The 24,925-nt window shown below is 42.4% G+C and overlaps 1 protein-coding gene across 1 annotated transcript; it reads left to right on the top strand.

The window, feature by feature from the left end:
- The first annotated feature begins 5,693 nt into the window (after nucleotides 1–5,693).
- Nucleotides 5,694–19,556, top strand: LOC109904472 (actin-binding Rho-activating protein-like). The gene is given in 5 exon segments (XM_031789220.1): nucleotides 5,694–5,770; nucleotides 13,237–13,282; nucleotides 16,188–16,531; nucleotides 16,533–17,432; nucleotides 17,656–19,556. Coding segments are annotated over 5 exon segments (1,851 nt in total). The 3' UTR covers nucleotides 18,140–19,556.
- Nucleotides 19,557–24,925: the final 5,369 nt, after the last annotated feature.

The raw sequence follows: 24,925 nt of genomic DNA, 5'->3' as shown, positions 1-24,925 counted from the left end.
AAATAGTTTTTACATACTAACTCTATTTTATCAACGTACCAATCGGGCTTCAGGAAGAAGCATAGCACAATTACAGCAGCCATGAAGGTTTTAAATGATATCACTGAAGCCCTTGACAAAAAACAGCACTGTGTCTCACTTTTTATTGATCTCTCTAAGGCTTTTGATACAGTTGATCATGCTATACTGAGGCAGAGATTGTCTAGTGTAGGTCTTTCGGAGATTGCTAACTATCTGTCTGATAGAACTCAGTGCAATCAATTTGATGGGCTCATGTATGGTAAATTGTCTGTCTGTAATGCTGTGCCCCAGGGCTCTGCACTTGGTCCCCACTTATTCACTATTTATATAAATAATTTAGACAAAAATGTGGAAAATGTGAAACTTCACTGTTATGCTGATGATACTGTTATTTATTGTTGTGCCTCATGTCTCACAAAAGCTTTCCAAAACTTGCAAACTGCTTTTTATGCTGTTCAACAACCCTGTCAAGGGTTATCCTCCATACTGAAGCTTATCCTCTATACTGACAAAACTAAACTAATGGTGTTTTCTAAAGCAATAAATAGATCTCTGAATCTTTCACCTATTACTACCTGTCAGGGCAATGAGATTGAGACTGTAACCTCATATAAATATCTTGGAATTTTAATTGATGATGGCCTCTATTTTAAATTGCATATTCAACAACTTACAAAAAAATTGAAGCTGAAGTTGGGATTTTATTTTAGGAATAAGACCTGTTTTTCTTTTGAAGCCAGAAGGAGGCTAGTATCAGGTACATTTATGTCTTTACTAGACTATGGGGATATTTTATATATGAATGCTTCCGCTCAGTGTTTGAGATCAATTGACACCCTTTACCTTGGCGCATTGAGATTTATTTTGGCGGCAGGTAGCCTAGTGGCTAGAGTGTTGGACTTGTAACTGAAAGGTTGCAAGATTAAATCCCCGAGCTGACAAGGTAAAAATCGGTTGTTCTGCCCCCGAACAAGGCAGTTAACCAACTGTTCCTAGGATGTCATTGAAATTAAGAATTTGTTCTTAAAACTTCTTCGGGATAGGGGGCAGCATTTTCACTTTTGGATAAATAGCGTGCCCAAATTCAACTTCCTACTACTCATCCCCAGAATACAAGATATGCATATTATTAGTAGATTTGGATGGAAAACACTCTGAAGTTTCTAAAACTGTTTGAATCATGTCTGTGAGTATAACAGAACTTATGTAGCAGGCAAAACCCTGAGGTCACTGTCTATTCAATGAGTTTTCATTGGGAAACCAGTGGGAAACCAGTTTCTAAGGGACTTGTTTGCAGTTCCTACCGCTTCCACTGGATGTCATAAGTCTTTAGAAATTGGTTGAGGTTATTCCTTTGTGTAATGAAGAAGTACGGCCATCTGAATGAGTGTCACGTTATGTGTACTTTTTGAGAGAGGCGCATGACTCGAAAAGTAGCGTCAGTTTGTTGTCTTCCTGTATTGAACACAGATAGTCCCGTCTTCAATTTGATCGATTATTAATGTTTAAAAATACCTAAAGTTGTATTACAAAAGTAGTTTGAAATGTTTTGGCAAAGTTTACAGGTAACTTTTGAGATATTTTGTTGTGCAATTTGAAAGCTGTGTTTTTCTGGATCAAATGCGCCAAATAAATTGACATTTTGGATATATATCGACGGAATTAATCGAACAAAAGGACCACTTGTGATATTTATGGGACATATTGGAGTGCCAACAAAAGAAGCTCGTCAAAGGTAAGGCATGATTTATATTTTATTTATGCGTTTTGTGTCGCGCCTGCAGGGTTGAAATATGCTAATATCTCTCTTTGTTTACTGTTGTGCTATCATCAGATCAGATCATCAGCATCTTATGCTTTCGCCGAAAAGCCTTTTTGAAATCTGACATGTTGGCTGGATTCACAACAAGTGTAGCTTGAATTTGGTATCTTACATGTGTGATTTAATGAAAGTTAGATTTTGATAGTATTTTATTTGAATTTGGCGCTCTGCATTTTCCCTGGCTATTGGCCAAGTGGGACGCAAGCGTCCCGCCTATCCCAGAGAGGTTTTAACCTCTTGAGTGTAGGGGGCAGTATTTTGATGTTTGGATGAAAAACGTACCCATATTAAACTGCCTATTTCTCAGGCCCAGAATCTAGAATATGCATATAATTGTCAGATTATGATAGAAAACACTGTCAAAATATTGTCTGTGAGTATAACAGAACTGAAATTGCAGGCGAAAACCTGAGGAAAATCAAACCAGGAAGTGGCCTCTATTATGAAAGCTCCATGTTCCATAGCCTCCCTTCGCTCCATTTAAAGGGATATCAACCAGCTTTTATTTTGAAAAATGAGCGAGAAAGATCACATCTCGTCATTGTGTGGCTGGGTGCCAACAGCTTTTTTTATGCGCAACAGCTTGGTGCAGCCATTTTCTCTCTCTCTACTATTGAAGAAGCTACTTTCCCGGTTGATATATTATCGATTATATATTGTAAAAACAACCTGAGGATTGATTATAAAAAAACGTTTGAAATGTTTCTACGAACATTACGGATACTATTTGGAATTTTCATCTGCGATGTCGTTAACGCTCGAGCCTGTGGATTTCTGAACATAACGTGCCAACCAAATGGAGGTATTTTGGATATAAAAATAATTTATGGAACAAAAGGAACACTTATTGTGTAACTGGGAGTCTCGTGAGTGCAAACATCCGAAGATCATCAAAGGTAAGCGATTAAATTGATTGCTTTTCTGACTTTCGTGACTAATCTACTTGGCTGCTAGCTGTTTGTAATATTTTGTCTACTGAGAGAGATGTGCTTACATAAACGCTTGGTATGCTTTCGCCGAAAAGCTTTATTAAAATCTGACATGCCAGGTGGATTAACAAGCTAAGCTGTGTTTTGCTATAATGCACTTGTGATTTCATGAAAATTTTATATTTTTAGTAATTTAATTTGAATTTGGCGCTCTGCAATTCAGTGGTGGTTGACCCCACTAACGGGATGGGTGCTTAATTTGCTGTTTTATAATTTTGTTATACTCTTGTGAATTCTATGTTTTTTACTAGATTACTTGTAGTTTTTCATGTTGTCTGTCTTGAAAAAGATATTTCAAATCTCAATGAGGCCTTCCTGGTTAAATAAAGGTTTAATCAATTTATAAAATAACTAATGAACACCACTAGATGGCAACAGCAATGACAGGAATATGGTAGTCACTGAGTGCACAAAACCTTAGGGACACCTGCTCTTTCCATGACATAGACAGGACACGGGTTAGAAAGAAGAATTTTTAAGCCTTGAGACAATTGAGACATGGATTGTGTATATATTTTTTTAAGTAGGCAAGTCAGGTAAGAACAAATTCTTATTTTCAATGACAAAATATTTAATATTTAAGTGCCTTTGAATGGGTTATGGTAGTAATGTAGGTGCCAGGTGCCCCGGGTTTGTGTGTCAAGAACTGCAACGCTGCTGGGCTTTTCACGCTCAACAGTTTCCTGTGTGTATCAAGAATGGTCCCAAAGGACATCCAGCCAACTTGACACAACTGTGGTAAACATTCAGAGTCAACATGGACCAGCAACACTGTAGAACGCTTTCGACACATTGTAGCCATATTCGATGCATTGAGGCTGTTCTGAGGGCAAAAGTGGGTGCAACTCAATATTAGGAAGGTGTTTCTAATGTTTTGTACATTCAATGTTTATTTGATTTGATTTATTTCACCTTTATTTAACCAGGTTGGCAAGTTGAGAACAAGTTCTCACCTACAATTGCGACCTGGCCAAGATAAAACAAAGCACATGGAGTAAAACAAACATACAGTCAATAATAGAGTAGAAAAATAAGTCTATATATAATGTGAGCAAATTAGGTGAGATAAGGGAGATAAAGGAAAAAAAATGCCATGGTAGCGAAGTAAATACAATATAGCAAGTAAAACACTGGAATGGTAAATTTGCAGTGGAAGAATGTGCAAAGTAGAAATAATGGGATGCGAAGGAGCTAAATAAATAAATACAGTAAGGGGTAGTTGTTTGGGCTAAATTATAGATAGGCTATGTACAGGTGCAGTAATCTGTGAGCTGCTTTGACAGCTGGTGCTTAAAGCTAGTGAGGGAGATAAGTGTTTCCAGTTTCAGAGATGTTTGTAGTTCGTTCCCGTCATTGGCAGCAGAGAACTGGAAGGAGAGGCGGCCAAAGGAGGAATTGGCTTTGGGGGTGACCAGAGAGATATATGTAGTGTAGTCATATATGTAGTCATTAGTGCACCACTAATGTAGTCATCTACTGGTGTTGATTAACTTGGATATGACTTACTATTATTATGCATATCAGAATGTATTTGGTTGTAACAGAGCGTAAATGGTAGTTGATTGAAAAATCAACAGACTTTCTATTCTCTAAAAGAACTTTGCCTTAATGCATATATAAGCCCAGTTCATTTTCATACAAGAGTCATTTTACATCAAATATAAAGGAAAAAATACTGTTAATATAAAACAATGATGGCTTTTTTGTTTTATTTCCAATATTGAAAAGGACTGGAAGTGGCCAATTAACCACACAGTTAAATACATGCACAAAATGCTAATCTTTCACTAAAAGCGGCAGGTAGCCTAGGGGTTAGAGTGTTCGGCCAGTAACCTAAAGGTTACTGAATTAAATCCCCAAGGTAAAAATCTGTCGTTCTGCCCCTGAACAAGGCTGTTCCCCTGTAGGCCATCATTGTAAATCAGTATTAGTTCTTAGCTGACTTGCCAAGTTAAATAAATGATGGTTGTGATTTTCACTTTTTAAATTCACTTTTTACTTTAACTCCCGTGTGTGGGCGTGGGCACGGGTGGGCGTGGGCACAGGTGGGTGTGGGCACAGGTGGGCGTGGGCACAGATGGGCCTGGTACTGTGATGGGGAACATAAGGGTCTGAAGGCAAAGGTACAAGCCGTTGCACCACACCTAATAGTCACTGAAGCTCTTGCTTCCAAGGCTCTTGATAAATGAGCTTAGTAGCGTGCTTCAAATAGCAATACAAATTGCAGGGTAATGGCATCTGAGCACAAAAGCAATGATCATTCATCACATCCGAGGATTTATTGGACATTTCAGGAGTCACTTTAAAGAGGAGAGACAAAAAAAACACTTCTGGATTAAACAAGCGTTCATTGCCACCACCGCTGGCAGCAACCTGTCATCGGAGCTAGAGGACTCCCTCCTGGACCTATCCAGTGACAGGACCCTTCACACAGGCTTTGCCTCAACCCCGCTGGATTTATTCTGCCGTTCAATTGCAGGAGAATTCCCAGGATTATCTGACATCGCATTGCATAAACTGATTCCTTTTGGATCAAGCAACCTCTGGGAACACTTTTGCCCGCACTTACTTTAAAAAACGATTATCCGTGTCAAGCATAGCGCTCAAAATTAAAATGTTGTGTTCCCAGCACCAGGCTCATTCATTGGAGTGAGTACAGATGGATTAAGAATAGGTTTATGGATAGAGAGATTCTGGAAATGACCAATGTAAATGGCCAAATAAAATAGTATGAAGTGAAATGCAAACTAATACATCTATGGTAATCTAAGGTAATTGATCACGGCCCCTTCCTGTGTTTGTGAATGTATCAGTTTCCTCAGGGCAATGACTAGAGGTCATCATGGGGTGACACTGCCCCGATGTCCAGGCGCAAGTGGAGCAGACCTTACCTCGGCTCCAGCCCCAACCTCACCAGCCAGCAGCTCGTCTGCCTGAGGTAAGCAGTGTGACATCACACACACGCTGTAAGTAAAACCTCTCAAGGACACAGAGAAACTGCAAAGTGAAAACACGTGAAGACGGCAGGTGTGAAATTGTGGGTAAACTGGAGAATGTGTTTTGTGTGTGTATATGCCAGACATGAGCACTCACTCACGCTCCCTTGATCCGTCTCTCGGTCCCAGGCGACCAAACCTCAGCAACAGCTGCTACTGTACATGAATTCCACCCTGCAGTGTCTGTTGGCCTTGAAAGCCTTCTTCCAGGACTTCTGCAAGCTTGCATTCTCTTCAGGTGCCCTCACACACACACACACCACACACTTGGATGTCTTGCCTCTTGTGACTTTGCAATTCTGCTTATTGCCACATGCTCTCCTTACGCACACACATTATTTAACCAACAGTTTTTGTGACAAAAACTATCGGTAGAGTTGAAACGCGAAGGAAACACATTGAACTTTAGATTTGTATTCGGTACATGACAACTTAAGCGAAAAAGTATGTTTTGTGTGCACTAACGTCATGACGCACTGATTTCTATCTGCAACATCAGTTTAGTGGAAACAGATGCAGATTTTCTTTATGCATATTTTTGAATATTCGCATGACAATCTGTCACCAATTGGATGGAAACCTCAACCTTTGTCGAGGAAAGTGTTACTTGCAATGATATATGGTTGTTTTACCTACCTTAGCTTAGGGCTGGGCCGTATACCATATTTAACTACAGTGCCTTGTGAAAATATTCGGCCCCCTTGAACTTTGCGACCTTTTGCCACATTTCAGGCTTCAAACATAAAGATATAAAACTGTATTTTTTTGTGAAGAATCAACAACAAGTGGGACACAATCATGAAGTGGAACGACATTTATTGGATATTTCAAACTTTTTTAACAGATCAAAAACTGAAAAATTGGGCGTGCAAAATTATTCAGTCCCTTTACTTTCAATGCAGCAAACTCTCTCCAGAAGTTCAGTGAGGATCTCTGAATGATCCAATGTTGACCTAAATGACTAATGATGATAAATACAATCCACCTGTGTGTAATCAAGTCTCCGTATAAATGCACCTGCACTGTGATAGTCTCAGAGGTCCGTTAAAAGCGCAGAGAGCATCATGAAGAACAAGGAACACACCAGGCAGGTCCGAGATACTGTTGTGAAGAAGTTTAAAGCCGGATTTGGATACAAAAATATTTCCCAAGCTTTAAACATCCCAAGGAGCACTGTGCAAGCGATAATATTGAAATGGAAGGAGTATCAGACCACTGCAAATCTACCAAGACCTGGCCGTCCCTCTAAACTTTCAGCTCATACAAGGAGAAGACTGATCAGAGATGCAGCCAAGAGGCCCATGATCACTCTGGATGAACTGCAGAGATCTACAGCTGAGGTGGGAGACTCTGTCCATAGGACAACAATCAGTCGTATATTGCAAAAATCTGGCCTTGATGGAAGAGTGGCAAGAAGAAAGCCATTTCTTAAAGATATCCATAAAAAGTGTTGTTTAAAGTTTGCCACAAGCCACCTGGGAGACACACCAAACATGTGGAAGAAGGTGCTCTGGTCAGATGAAACCAAAATGGAACTTTTTGGCAACAATGCAAAACGTTATGTTTGGCGTAAAAGCAACACAGCTCATCACCCTGAACACACCATCCCCACTGTCAAACATGGTGGTGGCAGCATCATGGTTTGGGCCTGCTTTTCTTCAGCAGGGACAGGGAAGATGGTTAAAATTGATGGGAAGATGGATGGAGCCAAATACAGGACCATTCTGGAAGAAAACCTGATGGAGTCTGCAAAAGACCTGAGACTGGGACGGAGATTTGTCTTCCAACAAGACAATGATCCAAAACATAAAGCAAAATCTACAATGGAATGGTTCAAAAATAAACATATCCAGGTGTTAGAATGGCCAAGTCAAAGTCCAGACCTGAATCCAATCGAGAATCTGTGGAAAGAACTGAAAACTGCTGTTCACAAATGCTCTCCATCCAACCTCACTGAGCTCGAGCTGTTTTGCAAGGAGGAATGGGAAAAAAATTCAGTCTCTCGATGTGCAAAACTGATAGAGACATACCCCAAGCGACTTACAGCTGTAATCGCAGCAAAAGGTGGCGCTACAAAGTATTAACTTAAGGGGGCTGAATAATTTAGCACGCCCAATTTTTCAGTTTTTGATTTGTTAAAAAAGTTTGAAATATCCAATAAATGTCGTTCCACTTCATGATTGTGTCCCACTTGTTGTTGATTCTTCACCAAAAAATAAATTTTTATATCTTTATGTTTGAAGCCTGAAATGTGGCAAAAGGTCGCAAAGTTCAAGGGGGCCGAATACTTTCGCAAGGCACTGTAAGTTACTTACTGCAGAGTAGGGCTAGCCATAATCTAACTAAACTCCGCAAAAAAAGTGCGTCAACTGCGTTTATTTTCAGCAAACTTAACGTGTAAATATTTGAACATAACTATGAACATAATATATGAACATAATATATGAACATAACAAGATTCAACAACTGAGACAAAAAACTGAACAAGTTCCACAGACATGTGACCAACAGAAATGGAATAATGTGTCCCAGAACAAAGGGGGGGGTTCAAAATTAAAAGTAACCGTCAGTATCTGGTGTGGCCACCAGCTGCATTAAGTACTGCTGTACATCTCCTCCTCATGGACTGCACCAGATTTGCCAGTTCTTGCTGTGAGATGTTACCCCACTCTTCCACCAAGGCACCTGCAAGTTCCCAGACATTTCTGTGGGGAATGGCCCTAGCCCTCACCCTCCGATCCAACAGGTTCCAGACGTGCTTGAGATCCGGGCTCTTCGCTGGCCATGGCAGAACACTGGCATTCCTGTCTGGCAGGAAATCACTCACAGAACGAGCAATATGGCTGGTGGCATTGTCATGCTGGAGGGTCATGTCATGAAGAGTACCACATGAGGGAGGAGGATGTCATTGCCTGCAATGACAATAAGCTCAGTCCGATGATGTTGTGACATACCGCCCCTGACCATGACGGACCCTCCACCTCCAAATCGATCCCGCTCCAGAGTACAGGCCTCTAATGCGGATAAACGCAAATCCGACCATCACCCCTGGTGAGTCAAAACCGCGACTCAGTGAAAAGATTGCCAGTCCTGTCTGGACCAACGACGGTGGGTTTGTGCGACGTTGTTGCCGGTGATGTCTGGTGTGGACCTGCCTTACAACAGGCCTACAAGTCCTCAGTCCAGGCTCTCTCAGCCTATTGTGGACAGTCTGAGCACTGATGGAGGGATTGTGCATTCCTGGTGTAGCTCGGGCAGTTGTTGTTGCCATCCTGTACCTGTCCCGCTGGTGTGATATTCAATTGTACCAATCCTGTGCAAGTGTTGCTACACGTGGTCTGCCACTGCGAGGACAATCAGTTGTCCATCCTGTCTCCCTGTAGTGCTGTCTTAGTCGTCTCACAGTACGGACATTGCAATATATTGCCCTGGCCACATCTGCAGTCCTCATGCATCCTTGCAGCATGCCTAAGGAACGTTCACACAGATGAGCAGGGACCATGGGCATATTTCTTTTGGTGTTTTTCAGAGTCAGTAGAAAGGCCTCTTTATTGTCCTAAGTATTCATAACTGTGACCTTAATTACCTACCGTCTGTAAGCTGTTAGTGTCTTAACGACTGTTCCACAGGTGCATGTTCATTAATTGTTGATGGGTCATTGAACAAGCATGGGAAACAGAAATCCCTATTTACATAAGTATTCAGACCCTTTGCTATGTGACTCGATATTGAGCTCAGGTGCATCCTGTTTCCATTGATCAGCCTTGAAATGTTTCTGCAGCTTGATTGGAGTCCACCTGTGCTAAATTCAATTGATTGGACATGATTTGAAAAGGCAGACACCTGTCTATATAAGGTCCCACAGTTGACAGTACATGTCACAGCAGAAATAAAGCCAGGAGGTCGAAGGAATTGTCCACAGAGCTCCGAGACAGGATTGTGTCGAGGCACAAATCTGGGGAAAATAACCCAAAAATGTCTGCAGCATTGGAGGTCCCCAATAACTTAGTGGCCTCCATCATTCTTAAATGGAAAAAGTTTGGAACCACCAAGAATCTTCCTAGAGCTGGCCACCCGGCCAAACTGAGCAATCGGGGGAGAAGGGTCTTGGTCAGGGAGGTGACCAAGAACCCAATGGTTCCTCTGTGGAGATGGGAGAACCTTCCAGAAGGACAACCATTTCTGCAGCACTCCACCAATCAGGCTTTTATGGTAGAGTGGCCAAACGGAAGCCACTCCTCAGTAAAAGGCACATGACAGCCTGCTTGGAGTTTGCCAAAAGGCACCTAAAGACTCTCAGACCATGAGAAACAAGATTCTCTGGTCTGATGAAACCATGATGGAACTCTTTGGCCTGAATGCCAACCGTAATGTCTGGAGGAAACCTGGCACCATCCCTACGGTGAAGAATGGTTGTGGCAGCATCATGCTGAGGGGATGTTTTTCAGCGGCAGGAACTAGGAGACTAGTCAGGATCGAGGCAAAGAAGAATGGAGCGAAGTACAGCGATATCCTTGATAAAAACCTGCTCCAGAGCGCTCAGCACCTCAGACTGGGGTGAAGGTTCACCTTCCAACAGGACAATGACCCAAAAGTAACCTTTTGGTTACTGGCCCAAAATCTCTTAATCTCCAGGCTACCTGCTGCCCCTAGAGTATCAAGTATATCAGAGAATTTGCAATAACTGAAGCCGTTGCTTAGGCCAGGTCTCTTTTGAAAAATAGATTTTTATCTCAATGAGAAAAACCTGTATAAACAAAGGTTACATAAAATACAAATGCACAGCACAGGATACAAGACTAATTATGGCAAAATGCTATCAAGTTTTTATAGCCGCTAGGCTACATACTGAGAAGGAAGGCCCTCCTAACATCTAACATCAGCTAGCCTCTCAAAAACACTGAACCAGCATGTTTCTACTTTATTTCTTCTTGCTCTTTTTCTTTATTCACATTCTCTAAAACATGTCTAATAAATTCTAAATGAAGACGCCTTAGCTCTGCTCTGGACCCTTAATGAGATCATATGGCTACACAAGCCCAGTCATTCATCCTGTCAGTCTCCGTGCAGGAGACGATGTGATGTCCTCCTCTATCTGGATGGCACAAGCTGACCACAGGCCTGCACTTACAGACAATTTAACGTCCCGCCCGTCTACTTATGAGGGCTGTTTGAGACGGCCAAACAGAATTAATAACACACTTCGCCTTCGACTTCGGGAAGTATTAGTGAATTACAGGGACTGGCTGACCCAGTTTACATCTCAGGGCTAAGGCAGATGCGTAGACCTGACTGGCTCTGTCTTCGGAGTCACTGACGAGATAGGAGAAGATGTTGTTGTGGTTGTGTCGGAGAAAAGAGGAGAAATGGATGTCTGTACTTGTCAAGTTTACTTACAAAGACACTTTGTCAACCGCAAATGTTTGACCGTTGTTGGTGTTGCAGTCTGCATTGGAAACGACACCTCATTCATCAAATTCTGAGCAGAAAAAAGTACCGTCCAAGAGAAATAAATACTGTTAATATCCTATGATTTTGGCTTTGTTCCACTTTGTTCCAATCCTAAGGACAGCATACAAGATTCCGAGGCAATCAAAATAACATGGCTAAAAGCATCTATCTTTTACCAGTGCTCTGAGTTAATAAGGCATGTTAATCACAGGCAGATTAGAACAGAACATTTTATTCTGCATACGCAGCCCACTAAGGGCACCGCACAAATCAGCATCACCCGCAGGGGTCACAGAGTGCCCGAGAGGTCGCTTCTCCACCACCTTCGATCCTAATCCTGCACAATTAATCTCGATGGTCAACCAAAACAAAACCAGCTGAAGAGCTGCCGACTCTAAAAGAATAAAAGGCAAATAAGACAGAGGACTAGCAGCAATCCTTTAGATACACACTAGGAAATGCAGGTGCACTCACTGTTCTGGCCCTTCCCTCTGGCCTGGATGCGGTGTCTGAACCATCAGTCCAGGTGGCCTAAAAGACCAGACCGGAATGGACTTTCAAAAAGAAATGTATAGTGTTTACACCTGCAACCATCTCTTTGAATAGCGAATGTAATTAATCAGTTTATGAGCGGAGCCAGAATGAAAACCATCTGATTTGCCTTGTCCACTCTGGGTATGGGCTACCACACTCTGATGGATGGCAAGCTGGGGCAGCAGTAGGTGAGGTGATATTTATTAGTCTGTGATATACAGCACAAGCAGCATGAATGGTTGTGTCCGGTCTGAGTACATGGTAAGCACTAGCCTGATCCACCATCCTGAAACAATGTAAGCTTGCGAGATCAGGATGGTGGATCAGGCTAGGTAACAACAGCTCTAGTTCAACATGCCTTTCTCTGTCTTTCTGTCTGTTTCTCTAACTCCTCATAAACCATATACATAATTTGTCCATCTCTGACTCACTCACCCACTCAATCCCCTGTAGGTTATTTGACCACTGAAGACAGAACATTTTTCTCCAGCATCTTTCTCTAGCGCTTACAGAGCTTTACAGACTCAACACTGACCTTGTGGGGACCTCTGCTGGTGTTTTACTGAGCTCACCGTTCTCAACAACTGCTGCTTTTTAGAGCTGTTGTGATGAATATAGTTGGTGAATGTGTATTTGCAACAATACCTTGACCAGGTGATCTTCCTACTTTTGTCACTAGATGTCAGCAGAAACTGTTGGATGATTTTCTTTAGTTTTTGTCAATTGCTAAAACACAATTTCTGAAACCTTGCTCCATTTCCTGAAAACATTAAACACAAAACCTAATCTTCAAGCACTATTTACATAACCTCTGACCCCTCTCGCAAAATGAAACATTCACCTCGAAACAGTTTTACCTGTGTTCAAAATCAAACACTGCTCTCAAATCATAAACAAAGTGATCAAAATTATATACACTTTCAAGCAGTCAGTAAACAATACACCGAAAAATAGAAAACACATTGTTCAAAACATACAATCCTCAGGGAGAAGTACATTTTTAATCTAAAAAATGTATTTTTCCGTCATTGTCTTTTGATGAACGAAAGCATGTTCTATCATAGTAGCTCAAAATTGATCAGAAATTACTATTCTGCTTTGCAATTTTGTTTTTTGTTCTTCCTCCTCCTTATACCCCTATTTTTACAGTACTGTACCCTGCATCTCACAAACTTGTCCTTTGACTCTGTGATACTGTAATTCTTGTTCTTTGTTGATATGAACCTGCAACCAGTCAAAATCTATTGAGCAGTCAGTACTGTTAATAAATGGAAAGCACAATGTTCAGGGCCATACAATTAGTCCATTGTACAGTATACAGCCTACAATGCACTGTACTACAGTATACAATACTAAAAGGGACAAAAATCTAAGGAGTAAACATGTGATCAATGTGCTTCTTCTTGTCTTTGTGCTGGGTCAGGCCAGAGCACTTTGTCGACATCACAAGCGATATTGTCCCTCCTGAGGCAACGGGGGAATTAGCCTCTTGTGTGCCGTATCCAGCCCTGACATGATTCCTCACCTATATCACCACAGGCTAAATCCATGGCTTGCAGCCGATTTACTCTGATGTAGGGTTGTCTATCATACACTTTCCATCTCCTCAATCGGATTCAGGAAAGGCAAGTATGGAGAGAGGTACAAGTTCATAAACTGGCCATTGATGTTAAACCATTCCCTTACCTGAGCAGCTCGGTGGAAACTGACATTGTCCCACACTATCACATAGGTGGGAATGGGATTCTCATTTAGCTCTTGAATGTCAGGTGTAAACTTTACAATGACATTTGCTAAACTTTCACAGACTTCTATCTACAACTTAATCTGAGTACCCAGATATATTTTATATAGGCATTTCCCCAAAAAACAATACCCAGGCCTAAAGTACCAATAACCGCCCAGAAATGTCACACTGCTAAATTCTTATAATTGTACAGATTTTTTTATAGTAAAAATAACATTATCATGATTTCATGTGATTTGAATATGAATTATATTTAGAAATCCTCTTAAAAAATGAACAATGTGACAGAGTAGGCCTATCATCCCCATAAATGCAATTGAGGTAATCCACATATTTGTCCATAAGGCGGCGCTCTAACCTGCTTATGAGGTTGTCTGGCATTCGGAATGACCTGAAGAGGTATACAGGAGCCGTCTGTTCATGCTCACTGACACACTTCCACACCGTGTGACTGACTGCCAACAGCTGCCTCTCGCCAGCTTGCTGGCCTGTGTATCTTCGGACAGATTCTATTAATATGTCCCTTTCCTCTCATTGACCCATACAAATATCAAGACTAACACACACACAGATTAACATAAACATCCACACATGTACACCTTCACATTACGTTACGTCTAGAGAGCTGTCATACACATGTATACATCTAAAACTCACATGCCCATTTTCTAACATGAAATGTAGAGTCTTGAAGCACTGGGTGCAATGCCAGAGGCAGTGCTCCCCCGACCCTCCCTGTTTCTAAACTTTGATCTCTCTACCAGGTGCATTGCAAGACTAAACCCTACATGCGTAAGCAGTAGCTCCTCGTCATCTCCAGGTATCACATTCTTTCCTGGTTAGAGTCCGTGTGCCTTTGGTCCTTGGGTCAAATGTCTCCTCCGGTCTTTGACACCCCCTCTGGTCCCTGTGACACACAACAAACTGCCAGTGCAGGTGTAGCTGCTCTCAGCTTCTTGCCTAAGCACACTCCACACAGTATATTTGCATGGCATGCACGGTGTGGATATATATCATCAATCTATCTGTTCCGGTGACAATGCAGTAAGTGTTTATGCTTATGGAATAGAACCTGGCGCTGGCAGCAAACGTGCAAGCTAGAGCAGAATTTGAGCTGTGCTGTAAAGCTAATGTTCTCGTGTGTGTTTCTGCTAGGTGATCTCTTTTACCGATGCTGTCGAATCCAATTGTATCTTTCTGTATAGCACCAACCCTCACTGTCTTTCTGTCTGTCACTGACCCGTTTTGAGCCTGAGCTTGACTTGATTGATTGTCCACTGGGCACCGATGTCATTTCAACGTCTAGTTTTGATTTACATTTGGTTGAGTTGTCAACTAACAGGAATTCACCATGTCATTCTTTTTTTTTTTTAGGTTAAACGTTGGGTGAAAAAAAGACGAAATTCCCTGACGTTGATGACTTTTTGCCAGTCTAATCAGTTTTACACGTTGATTCAACGTCATCACATAGATTTATTTTATTGAAATGACGTGGAAACCACGTTGATTCAACCAGTTTTGTCCAGTGGGTGACTTGCCCTCATTTATTTTAGTTGTCAAGTTTCTGAATTATTGTGAGTGTTTATAAGTTTTTTTTCCCTTCTATCAGCCCCCCTCATTTTAGATGCAGTCTTCTTCTTGAGCGCTAATGTCCCCTTTCTTAGATTCCCTTTTCCTGCAAAAGTCATTGTGATTTTGAATACATTACATGTCATGCCTTCGCCAACACAAATATTGGTGACGCATGCGGCCAGACAGGCCACCCAAACTGGATTGAGACCGTTAAGCAGGATTTCTTCTATGGGATTTGCTCATTATCATTATCATTCTTATTACAAGGTCATCTGAACCACTAGCAGTATTTTGATAGCACTTTTCTAGACAGCAGCTGCTGCATTGTCATCTGTCATATGATATACTGTACAGGCAGTTTGGCTTTGGAGTAGTGATTAGCAATCACCACCAGTGTCATGTAGTGACATTTGTAAGTAGTACCATCATTGAAAATGCAAATGTGGATCTCATTCATGTTTGCTCTCGCTGTGTAATATACTGATGGTGTGTTATTTTTGCAATATCATGTACAAAAGGATGCCCTTGGGCCTCCATATACAGTAACTGTATGGACTTTGCGGTTGTCATGTCACATTGGATAATGCTCATGAACACTGCGTAGATTACGGTCTGGGAGCAGAACACAAGCATGGTTTCCTTGAGAACATAGTGCAAGTCGTGAGAGCAGGCAGTGATGCATCCCCATGTATTCCTCACACCAAACAAAGATCAGCTAGTCTTTGCAGTTAGATACACGCTTGCGCCGGTCCTTTAAGAGCTCAGCGCACCTTTGCTCTGTTGCCCTGTTTACCTCCAGATATGGCCCATGGTATGTGGGGAAATGTGAGCACACCAATCCCTCTAGGTTGGCAAGTGTCAGGGAAAGACGATCAGCGGGGAGGCGGGGTTGTCTCAAATACTTTCCAACGTCATGTAGAGTTCACACCTCCCATTTTAAGCCAGAGTTAGGGTAGAAGGCAACAGGGCAGGCAATTGGGGTCAGAGAGACAGTCCCACAGAGAAAGAGAGTGAAGCTTCATGAACATAAACAACTAATCTGGTAGGATTAGTAGAACATTTTTTTCTTCTTAAAGCGTAACCTGACACTAACTGCACAGGCTGGCCAGAGGAAGTCTTCCACCAACAAGAACATCAAGAAGCTGTGCACCATCTGCATGGTGTCCAGCCTGACGTAGAGCTGGCAACACTGGGTGTCCGAGGTCAAGGACAAGCAGGCCAAGGAGCCTTTCGCCTGGGCTCCTGACGCCCTAAGAGAGCTTTGGGACGAACCACCAAAGACGCCAAGCACCACTAAATTAGGAACTTGGGAGAAGGTTTGTCCCGGTCAGGATCTCACCACTGGCACCAACATACCTGCTGATCAGAACAATCCTTCAGCTGACCAGCAGGAGTCCCAAGGCAGTTCTCCTCCTTCCCAATTGGTGGGTAAAAAGGAAGACTCTGCTAGTGCTTCAAGGGGAGTCCCGGATCAAGACCAAGCAGGTGGTGAAGACTGTGACCAGCGGCATTCAGTTGAGGAGTGTGGGCAATACATTTCTGACCGAGCGGATCTGTAAGGAGGCTCCACCACCAGGGGAGGAGATAGACAGGATGCTGAGCAAGAGGGGGTCGCCCACGCTCCGCAGAAAGTGCTCCAATGTGTTGGAGCTGACCTGCAGCTGGAAGGAGAAGGAGCGGAATGTACCGTCAGAGGGAGAATTTGGAGATGGGCGCACCTGTAGCGTGGACACAGAGGATAGTCGGTACTCTGAGGCAGAGGAAAGGGCCCTTGAGGCAGAGAGCGGCCAAGGTAAACCTGGACAGATAGACAGCTCTAAACCTGGACAGACAAACAGCACTGAAGCTGGACAGACAAACAGAACTGAAGCTGGACAGACAGACAGCTCTAAACCTGGACAGACAAACAGCACTGAAGCTGGACAGATAGACAGCTCTAAACCTGGACAGACAAACAGCACTGAAGCTGGACAGACAGACAGCTCTAAACCTGGACAGACAAACAGAACTGAAGCTGGACAGACAGACAGCTCTAAACCTGGACAGAAAAACAGCACTGAAGCTGGACAGACAGACAGCTCTAAACCTGGACAGACAGACAGCTCTAAGCCTGGACAGACAGACAGCTCTAAACCTGGACAGACAGACAGCTCTAAACCTGGACAGACAGACACCTCTAAACCTGTAAAGACAGATAGCACTGGGTCATCCGGGGAGGCCAAGCAGAGGGACAATGACAGCGTCTCACCGAAAGGGAAAATTGAGTCATGGGTGAGGGTCAAAATACCCTCCATCTCAGTGTGAGTTCAATGTTCTTTCTTCGTGTTCAAGTGATGGTGCGTGACAGCCCGTCATTGAACATTGCCCCCAAATATGTAAAGGATAATGCTAATACACCTGCGGTATATGATTTTTATACAGCACATTTCTTCTCAAATAAAACGGTATAGTGCAAAATGTATGTGGCCATGGTTGATTGTTTCGGGGGTTTTTTGTAAATATTTTTGTGATTGTCCTTCACAGGGGCAGAAAGGAGTTGGGTGACGCCAACAGGATCAACGCTCTCTCAAGGAAGTACAGTGCCGTGGGCGATCTGAAGAGCCGCTGGCAGAACTGGTCCTCGACGCACACCGTCAACCAGAAGCTCAACCCCTTCAGTGAGGACTTTGACTATGAATACTCCATGTCCCTACGCCTCCGCAAGGGCGAGGAGGGTTACGGACGTCCCAAAGAAGGCACGAAAACAGCCGAACGGGCCAGGCGAGCCGAGCAACACATCCACGGTGAGATAGCCGACATGTGCTATGTGATCAGGACTATGAATGACCCAGATCCCGACGGGAAGACCCGCGTCACTTTCAGAGAACTGTTTGATAGATACGTACGCATCTCTGACAAGGTGGTGGGGATTCTTCTGAGAGCCAGGAGGCATGGGAAGGTGGCATTCAAGGGGGAGATGCTGTGGCAAGGGCAGGATGACGGTGTTATCATCACCCTGTTGGTGTGACGTCATCTGCGGTGGAACCATACAGAACTAAGGAGACATAAGTCCTTTTTAACATTGAATGATTATGCGCTGATAGATGTGGATATGTTTCTCAATAGGAACTTAGACAATTTGCTGCTATGGTTTACTGAAGATGTGATATCAGTATCTGACTCAATATTATATGTTATTTTGTTGCTTACAGCTTTAACTAGCTTTTAAAGAACAGTTTCCATGTCTTTATGTTATATCTGAACTCATGAATCATGTTAGAACATGTATTAATATATGCCTAATAAATAGCTTCTTTGACTTCAGGAACATTGTGTAGTTTAAACAGGGATTGAGTTTCATGATGCACAGCACAAGCCAACTCTGATGAGATTTAGGAGACATGAAATCTGAGACACACCATGCAGGGGAGGCTGGTGGGAGGAGCTATAGGAGGACTTGTCATTGTAATGGCTGGAATGGAATCAATGGAATGGTAACAAACACATGGAAACTACGTGTTGGACTCCATTCCATTTATTCCATTACAGTATTTACAATTAGCCTGTACTCCTATAGCTCCTTCCATCAGCCCCCTCTGATGCCATGTATTGTGTGCCTGACAGAGCTGAACTCAGATGTGGGCACATTGGCTGCGTTTAGACAGGCAGCCCAATTGTGATGTTATTTTCACTAATCAGATCAGCTCTGAAAAAGATCTGATGTGAAAAGATCTCATGTGATTGGTCAAAAGACCAATTAGTGGAACAAATATCAGAATTGGGTTGCCTGTGTGAATGCAGCCCTTGTGAACATGTTTGACCTCCATGTCTGATACCTAATCGGATCCCTAAGTCTAAAATACACTTGATATTGTATTAATCAACAAAACGTGGTGTCAGTTTACGGTGTCTCATATGGATTGTCCACTTTTATTTGAATAACCATACTTTCTATTTGTCAATCTATTAATTTGAATGTAATTGTTATGAAGGGAGTTACATCCTGGGACTTTGTCGATGAGTAAACTCTTAATAACCGTAGCCCAAACCTAAAAACAAGTAGAGTTCACCTAACATTACATAATTTCCTCGCAAATGACACAAGACATAATCTGTGAACTTCTTACTAACAACACACTTTTACTAGCTTTTAAAGAACAGTTTTCTATTATCACGTTGGACAACATTCTTCCTGATCGAGACATCAAACAATTTGCTCACATGTTGTATTTTTGGGTGTAGAAATAGAATAGTAGAAATAAAGAAAAACCCTTGAAAGAGTAGGTGTTCTTTTGACCGGTAAAGTATGTATTTTCAAGAGGACCAGAATTGAAATAACTAACTTTTTTGTGTCATCCTTGATTATTTGAATGTCATTGTACTTAATCCACATGTGTGGTTATATTGTGTTTAAAATGGTAAAATAAATAAAATAAATATTACAGGAATGTAATCATTTAAATGTAGAGGTTTGTTCTTTATGAATGCAGAATCCACCTGACTTTCCTCCTTTGTGTTCAGAGCAAATTATGTAAGAAAGGCTATCTCCAGACAGGAACTTAATATTACAGTACTTGATGCATCTTGTGGCTAACAATTTATTATTATTATTTATTTATAATTTTTTCCTGGTAGTCTACCACCATCCAGTTTTTGGTTGACTTGTATTCATTTATCTGCCTTTCTTTTTGCTTTGAAATTGAAAGTAGAATTGGTTACACCTGTGTCTATCACCTAAATAGTCATCCAGCAGGTGATCCCAATAAGCCCAATCAGGGTCACCTGGATACTAGAACTAACCCAAGGGTGCTCTCCAGTGGCAACCTCGGAGAGCACCCTTGTGAGAAAACTCAAGGGAGAAAACCTGACCTGTGACAGGCACAAGCAGACAAATAACGGCGCAGTACAACAGTGGTGTGTAGATCGGCATCTCGGAATGCACAACTCATCGGTCCTTGTCATGGATGAGGCTATTGCAGCAGACGACCACACCGGGTTCCACTCCTATCAGCTAAAAACAAGAAGAAGTGGCTCCAGTGGGCATATGATCACCAAGACAGGACAACTGAGGAGTGGAAAAACATTGTCTGGAACATGACAGTGAGTTCAGATTACTTGACCGGCCTGCGCAGTCCCCAGACCTCAACGCTATAGAGCATCTTTGGGATGAGATAGAAAGGGCTGTTCGCAACATAAATGCACCGCTGTCCAATCTGCAGTAACTGCGTGATGCCATCGCGGGAGCATGGACCGACAACCCTGCGGAACGTTTCCAACACGTTGTAGAATACCCCGAATAATTCAGGCTGTTCTGGAGGCAAAGGGGGTTCCGACCCAGTACTAGATAGGCGTACCTAATGAACTGTCCAGTGAGTGTATAATAATAATAAATGCCATTCAGCAGAAACTTTTATCCAAATCGAGTTGCAGTCATACCATTTGAACGGTTCTGAATTAGTTTGACCTTTAGAATTGTGTAGTAGGCTTGCATAAATGCCATTTGCATCGGTGTAAAGTGTACTTAAGTAAAAATACTTTAAAGTATGTACTACTAGTTTTTGGGGGTATCTGTAGTTTACTTTCTAATTTGCCCAACTTTTACTCCACTACATTTATTTCAAACAGCTTGGAAAATTCCAGAAAATAATGTCATGGCTTTAGAAGCTTCTGATAGGCTCATTGACATCATTTGAGTCAATCGGAGGTGTACCTGTGGGTGTATTTCAAGGCCTACCTTCAAATGCAGTGCCTCTTTGCTTGACATGATGGGAAAATCAACAGAAATCAGCCAAGACCTCAGAAAAGAAATTGTAGACCTCCACAAGTCTGGTTCATCCTTGGGAGCAATTTCCAAACGCCTGAAGGTAGCACGTTCATCTGTACAAACAATAGAACGCAAGTATAAACACCATGGGACCACGCAGCCGTCATACCGCTCAGGAAGGAGACGCGTTCTGTCTCCTAGAGATGAATGTACTTTGGTGCAAAAAGTGTAAATCAATCAAAGAACACCAGCAAAGGACCTTGTGAAGATGCTGGAGGAAACAGGTACAAAAGTATCTATATCCACAGTAAAACGAGTCCTATATCGACATAACCTGAAAGGCCACTCAGCAAGGAAGAAGCCACTGCTCCAAAACCACCATAAAAAAGGCAGAATATGGTTTACAACTGCACATGGGGACAAAGATCATACTTTTTGGAGAAATGTCTTCTGGTCTGATGAAACAAAAATAGAACTGTTTGCCCATAATGACCATTGTTATGTTTAGAGGAAAAAGGGGGAGGCTTGCAAGCCGAAGAACACCAACCCAACCGTGAAGCACGGAGGTGGAAGCATCATGTTGTGGGGGTGCTTTGCTGCAGGAGGGACTGGTGCACTTCACAAAATAGATGGCATCATGAGGAGAGAAAATTACATGGATACATTGAAGCAACATCTCAAGACATCAGGAAGTTAAAGCTTGGTCCCAGATGGGTCTTCCAAATGGACAATGACCCCAAGCATACTTCCATAGTTGTGGCAAAATGGCTTAAGGACAACAAAGTCAAGGTATTGGAGTGGCCATCACAAAGCCCTGACCTCAATCCTATAGAATTTGTGTGGGCAAAACTGAAAAAACGTGTGCGAGCAAGGAGGCCTACAAACCTGACTCAGTTATACCAGCTCTGTCATGAGGAATGGGCCAAAATTCACCCAATTTATTGTGGGAAGCTTGTGGAAGGCTACCCGAAACATTTGACCCAAGTTAAACAATTGAAAGGTAATGCTACCAAATACTAAATGAGTGTTATGAAACGTCTGACCCACTGGGAATGTGATAAAGAAATAAAAACTGAAATAAATCACTCTCATCATTATTCTGACATTTCACATTCTTATAATAAAGTGGTGATCCTAACTGACCGAAGACAGGGAATTTTTACTAGGATTAAATGTCAGGAATTGCGAAAAACTGAGTTTTTAAATGTATTTGGCTAAGGTGTATGTAAACTTTCAACTTCAACTGTAAGTCCAAAAATGGATGTAGCATCTAACTCCTTTAAATTGATCAAAAGTGTGCGAGTTTGAACATGTGTTCATTAGGCCTATGGATTTTTTTTATCAGCATGAATTAGATTGAGCAATAAAAGCTCCACTTTTATTCCATAGGCTGGGATTTTTAAAATGTTACCTTTATTTAACTGGGCAAGTCAGTAAAGAACAAAATCTTACTTTCAATGATGGCCTAGGAACAGTGGGTTAACTGCCTGTTCAGGGGCAGAACGACAGATTTGTACCTTGTCAGCTCCCGGATTTGAACTTGCAACCTTACAGTTACTATTCCAACACTCTAAACACTAGGCTACCCTGCAGCACCGGATCCGCATTATGCAGCTTTTGCAAGAGCGTATTTTTCACTGGCTGTCCAATGGTTTCAAAAACAATGATTGATAGGCAGCTTAAACTTCTTGAATTCAACCATTATTGGTTTCAACTACACATTTAGGTTTGTGAACAGCCATCCACATCAACCACAATCCATAATGCACAAATAGCTAAATGAGAGAGCAGCAGTGTTGATTCACATCAATGCGCTATGTAGATATTAATAATAAATGATATCCGTATTGCCGTAGACTACAGTCGTGGCCAAAAGTTTTGAGAATGACACAAATATTAATTTCCACACAGTTTGCTGCTTCAGTGTCTTTAGGTATTTTTGTCAGATGTTACTATGCAATACTGAAGTATAATTACGCGCATTTCATAAGTGTCAAAGGCTTTTGACAGTTACATGAAGTCAGTGGTGGGCCGTCAGGGCCAGCAAGGCCTTCTCTGCTGGCCTAAACATCATCAGAATATATATATTTTTTAAATATATTTTCCCACAAATATGTATTAAATTATTCCCCAGAGTAAGAGTTATACTCTTCGTTTCATAGCTTTCCTCTTGGTTGCACTGCTTCCAGCCCCAGGTTGAGATTTGGAAGGCTGGTCTTTATGTTAGATCTTTTATCCAATCATATTCAGCCATCATGTGTTGCCAGGGATCTAAAATCTGCCCTCAGGCCTTCAGAATTAACAGTGCGGGCACTTGTAGCTTAAAGTGAATGGAAATTAAAATTTTGTGTCAACCAATCAGCTTTAGAGTTGGCTATTGTACGCCTGCTGGCTGGCTCCAGTGTTACACAGGAGCCAGCTAGCAGGCGTAGTGCGTGCACGTCTTTTGATTGGATTACCAATATTGAGAGGCAGGTCTTATATGGGCAGGTCTATGCAGAATCTCAGAACTAGGAAACTGAATTTGATAAACAAATTAATTTGCGTACTACTAAGCTGTTTTTTCAACCCACAATGGCGGAAGGAGAAGATATCGATTTGGTCGAGGATATAATTATAACGCCATTCTCAAGACAAACTTTTCAAGAAAAGTTAGACATTGTCAGGAAAGGTCGACGCCGACGCTACAAAGCCTGTCACAGGCGGGAAAGGGGTTCGTTCGCCACTTTCAAAGTTCCAACTACGAGCGCTATCAATGGCTCACAGGCTCCGAGAAGCACTGCAAACTGTACTGCTGGGAATGCCTATTATTTGCAAGTGATCGATTTGGTGTTTGGAGCCACACTGGCTTTGCAAACTTGAGTTGTCTAACCAAGGCAGCAATGAGACACCAAAGTATGGCTGGGCACTTACAAGCAATGGTGCTTTTGAAAACCTTTGGGGACACCCGAGTGGATCTACAGCTCCACGAACAAGCGCGCAGGGCAACGAAGCTGCACAATGAAAAGGTATCGTACTCTTCCCCTGCAATTCTCTGAATAAAAATGTCAATTTCAAGGTGAAGCAACGCCTGGTTATACTGCGTTTCTGTCTAAATGTATAGTGTCTAGAGCCATGGCACCATAATGATGGTAATAAGAGGTGGATTAATTCGGGTGGGACTGTGTAGGACTTCACTGAAGGCCCAGGCCCCAGGCCCACGGCACGCCACTGCATGAAGTTGATACAAAGAGTCAATATTTGCAGTGTTGACCCTTCTTTTTCAAGACCTCTGCAATCCGCCCTGGCATGCTGTCAATTAACTTCTAGGCCACATCCTGACTGATGGCAGCTCATTCTTGCATAAATCAATGCTGGGAGTAAGTCAGAATTTGTGGGTTTTTGTTTGTCCACCCGCCTCTTGAGGATTGGCCACAAGTTCTCAATGGGGAGTTTCCTGGCCATGGACCCAAAATATCAATGTTTTGTTCCCCGAGCCACTTAGTTATCAATTTTGCCTTATAGCAAGGTGCTCCATCATGCTGGAAAAGGCATTGTTTGTTACCAAACTGTTCCTGGATGGTTGGGAGAAGTTTCTCTCGAAGGATATGTTGGTACCGTTCTTTATTCATGGCTGTGTTCTTAGGCAAAATTGTGAGTGAGCCCACTCCCTTGGCTGAGAAGCAACCCCACACATGCATGATCTCAGGATGCTTTACTGTTGGCAAGACACAGGACTGATGGTAGCGCTCACCTCGTCTTCTCCGGACAAGCTATATTCTGGACGCCCCAAACCAATCAGAAAGGGGATTCATCAGAGAAAAGGACTTTACCCCAGTCCTCAGCAGTCCAATCCCTGTACTTTTTGCAGAAAATCAGTCTGTCCCTGATGTTTTTCCTGGAGAGAAGTGGCTTCTTTGCTGCCCTTCTTGACACAAGGCCATCCTCCAAAAGTCTTTGTCTCACTGTGCGTGAAGATGCAATCACACCTGCCTGCTGCCATTCCTGAGCAAGCTCTGTACTGGTGGTGCCCTGATCCCAAAGCTGAATCAACTTTAGGAGACAGTCCTG

Source organism: Oncorhynchus kisutch, linkage group LG14 (genome assembly GCF_002021735.2).
Source record: "Oncorhynchus kisutch isolate 150728-3 linkage group LG14, Okis_V2, whole genome shotgun sequence".
Lineage (NCBI taxonomy): Eukaryota > Metazoa > Chordata > Actinopteri > Salmoniformes > Salmonidae > Oncorhynchus > Oncorhynchus kisutch.
This window is presented reverse-complemented; position numbering and strand designations above follow the sequence as displayed.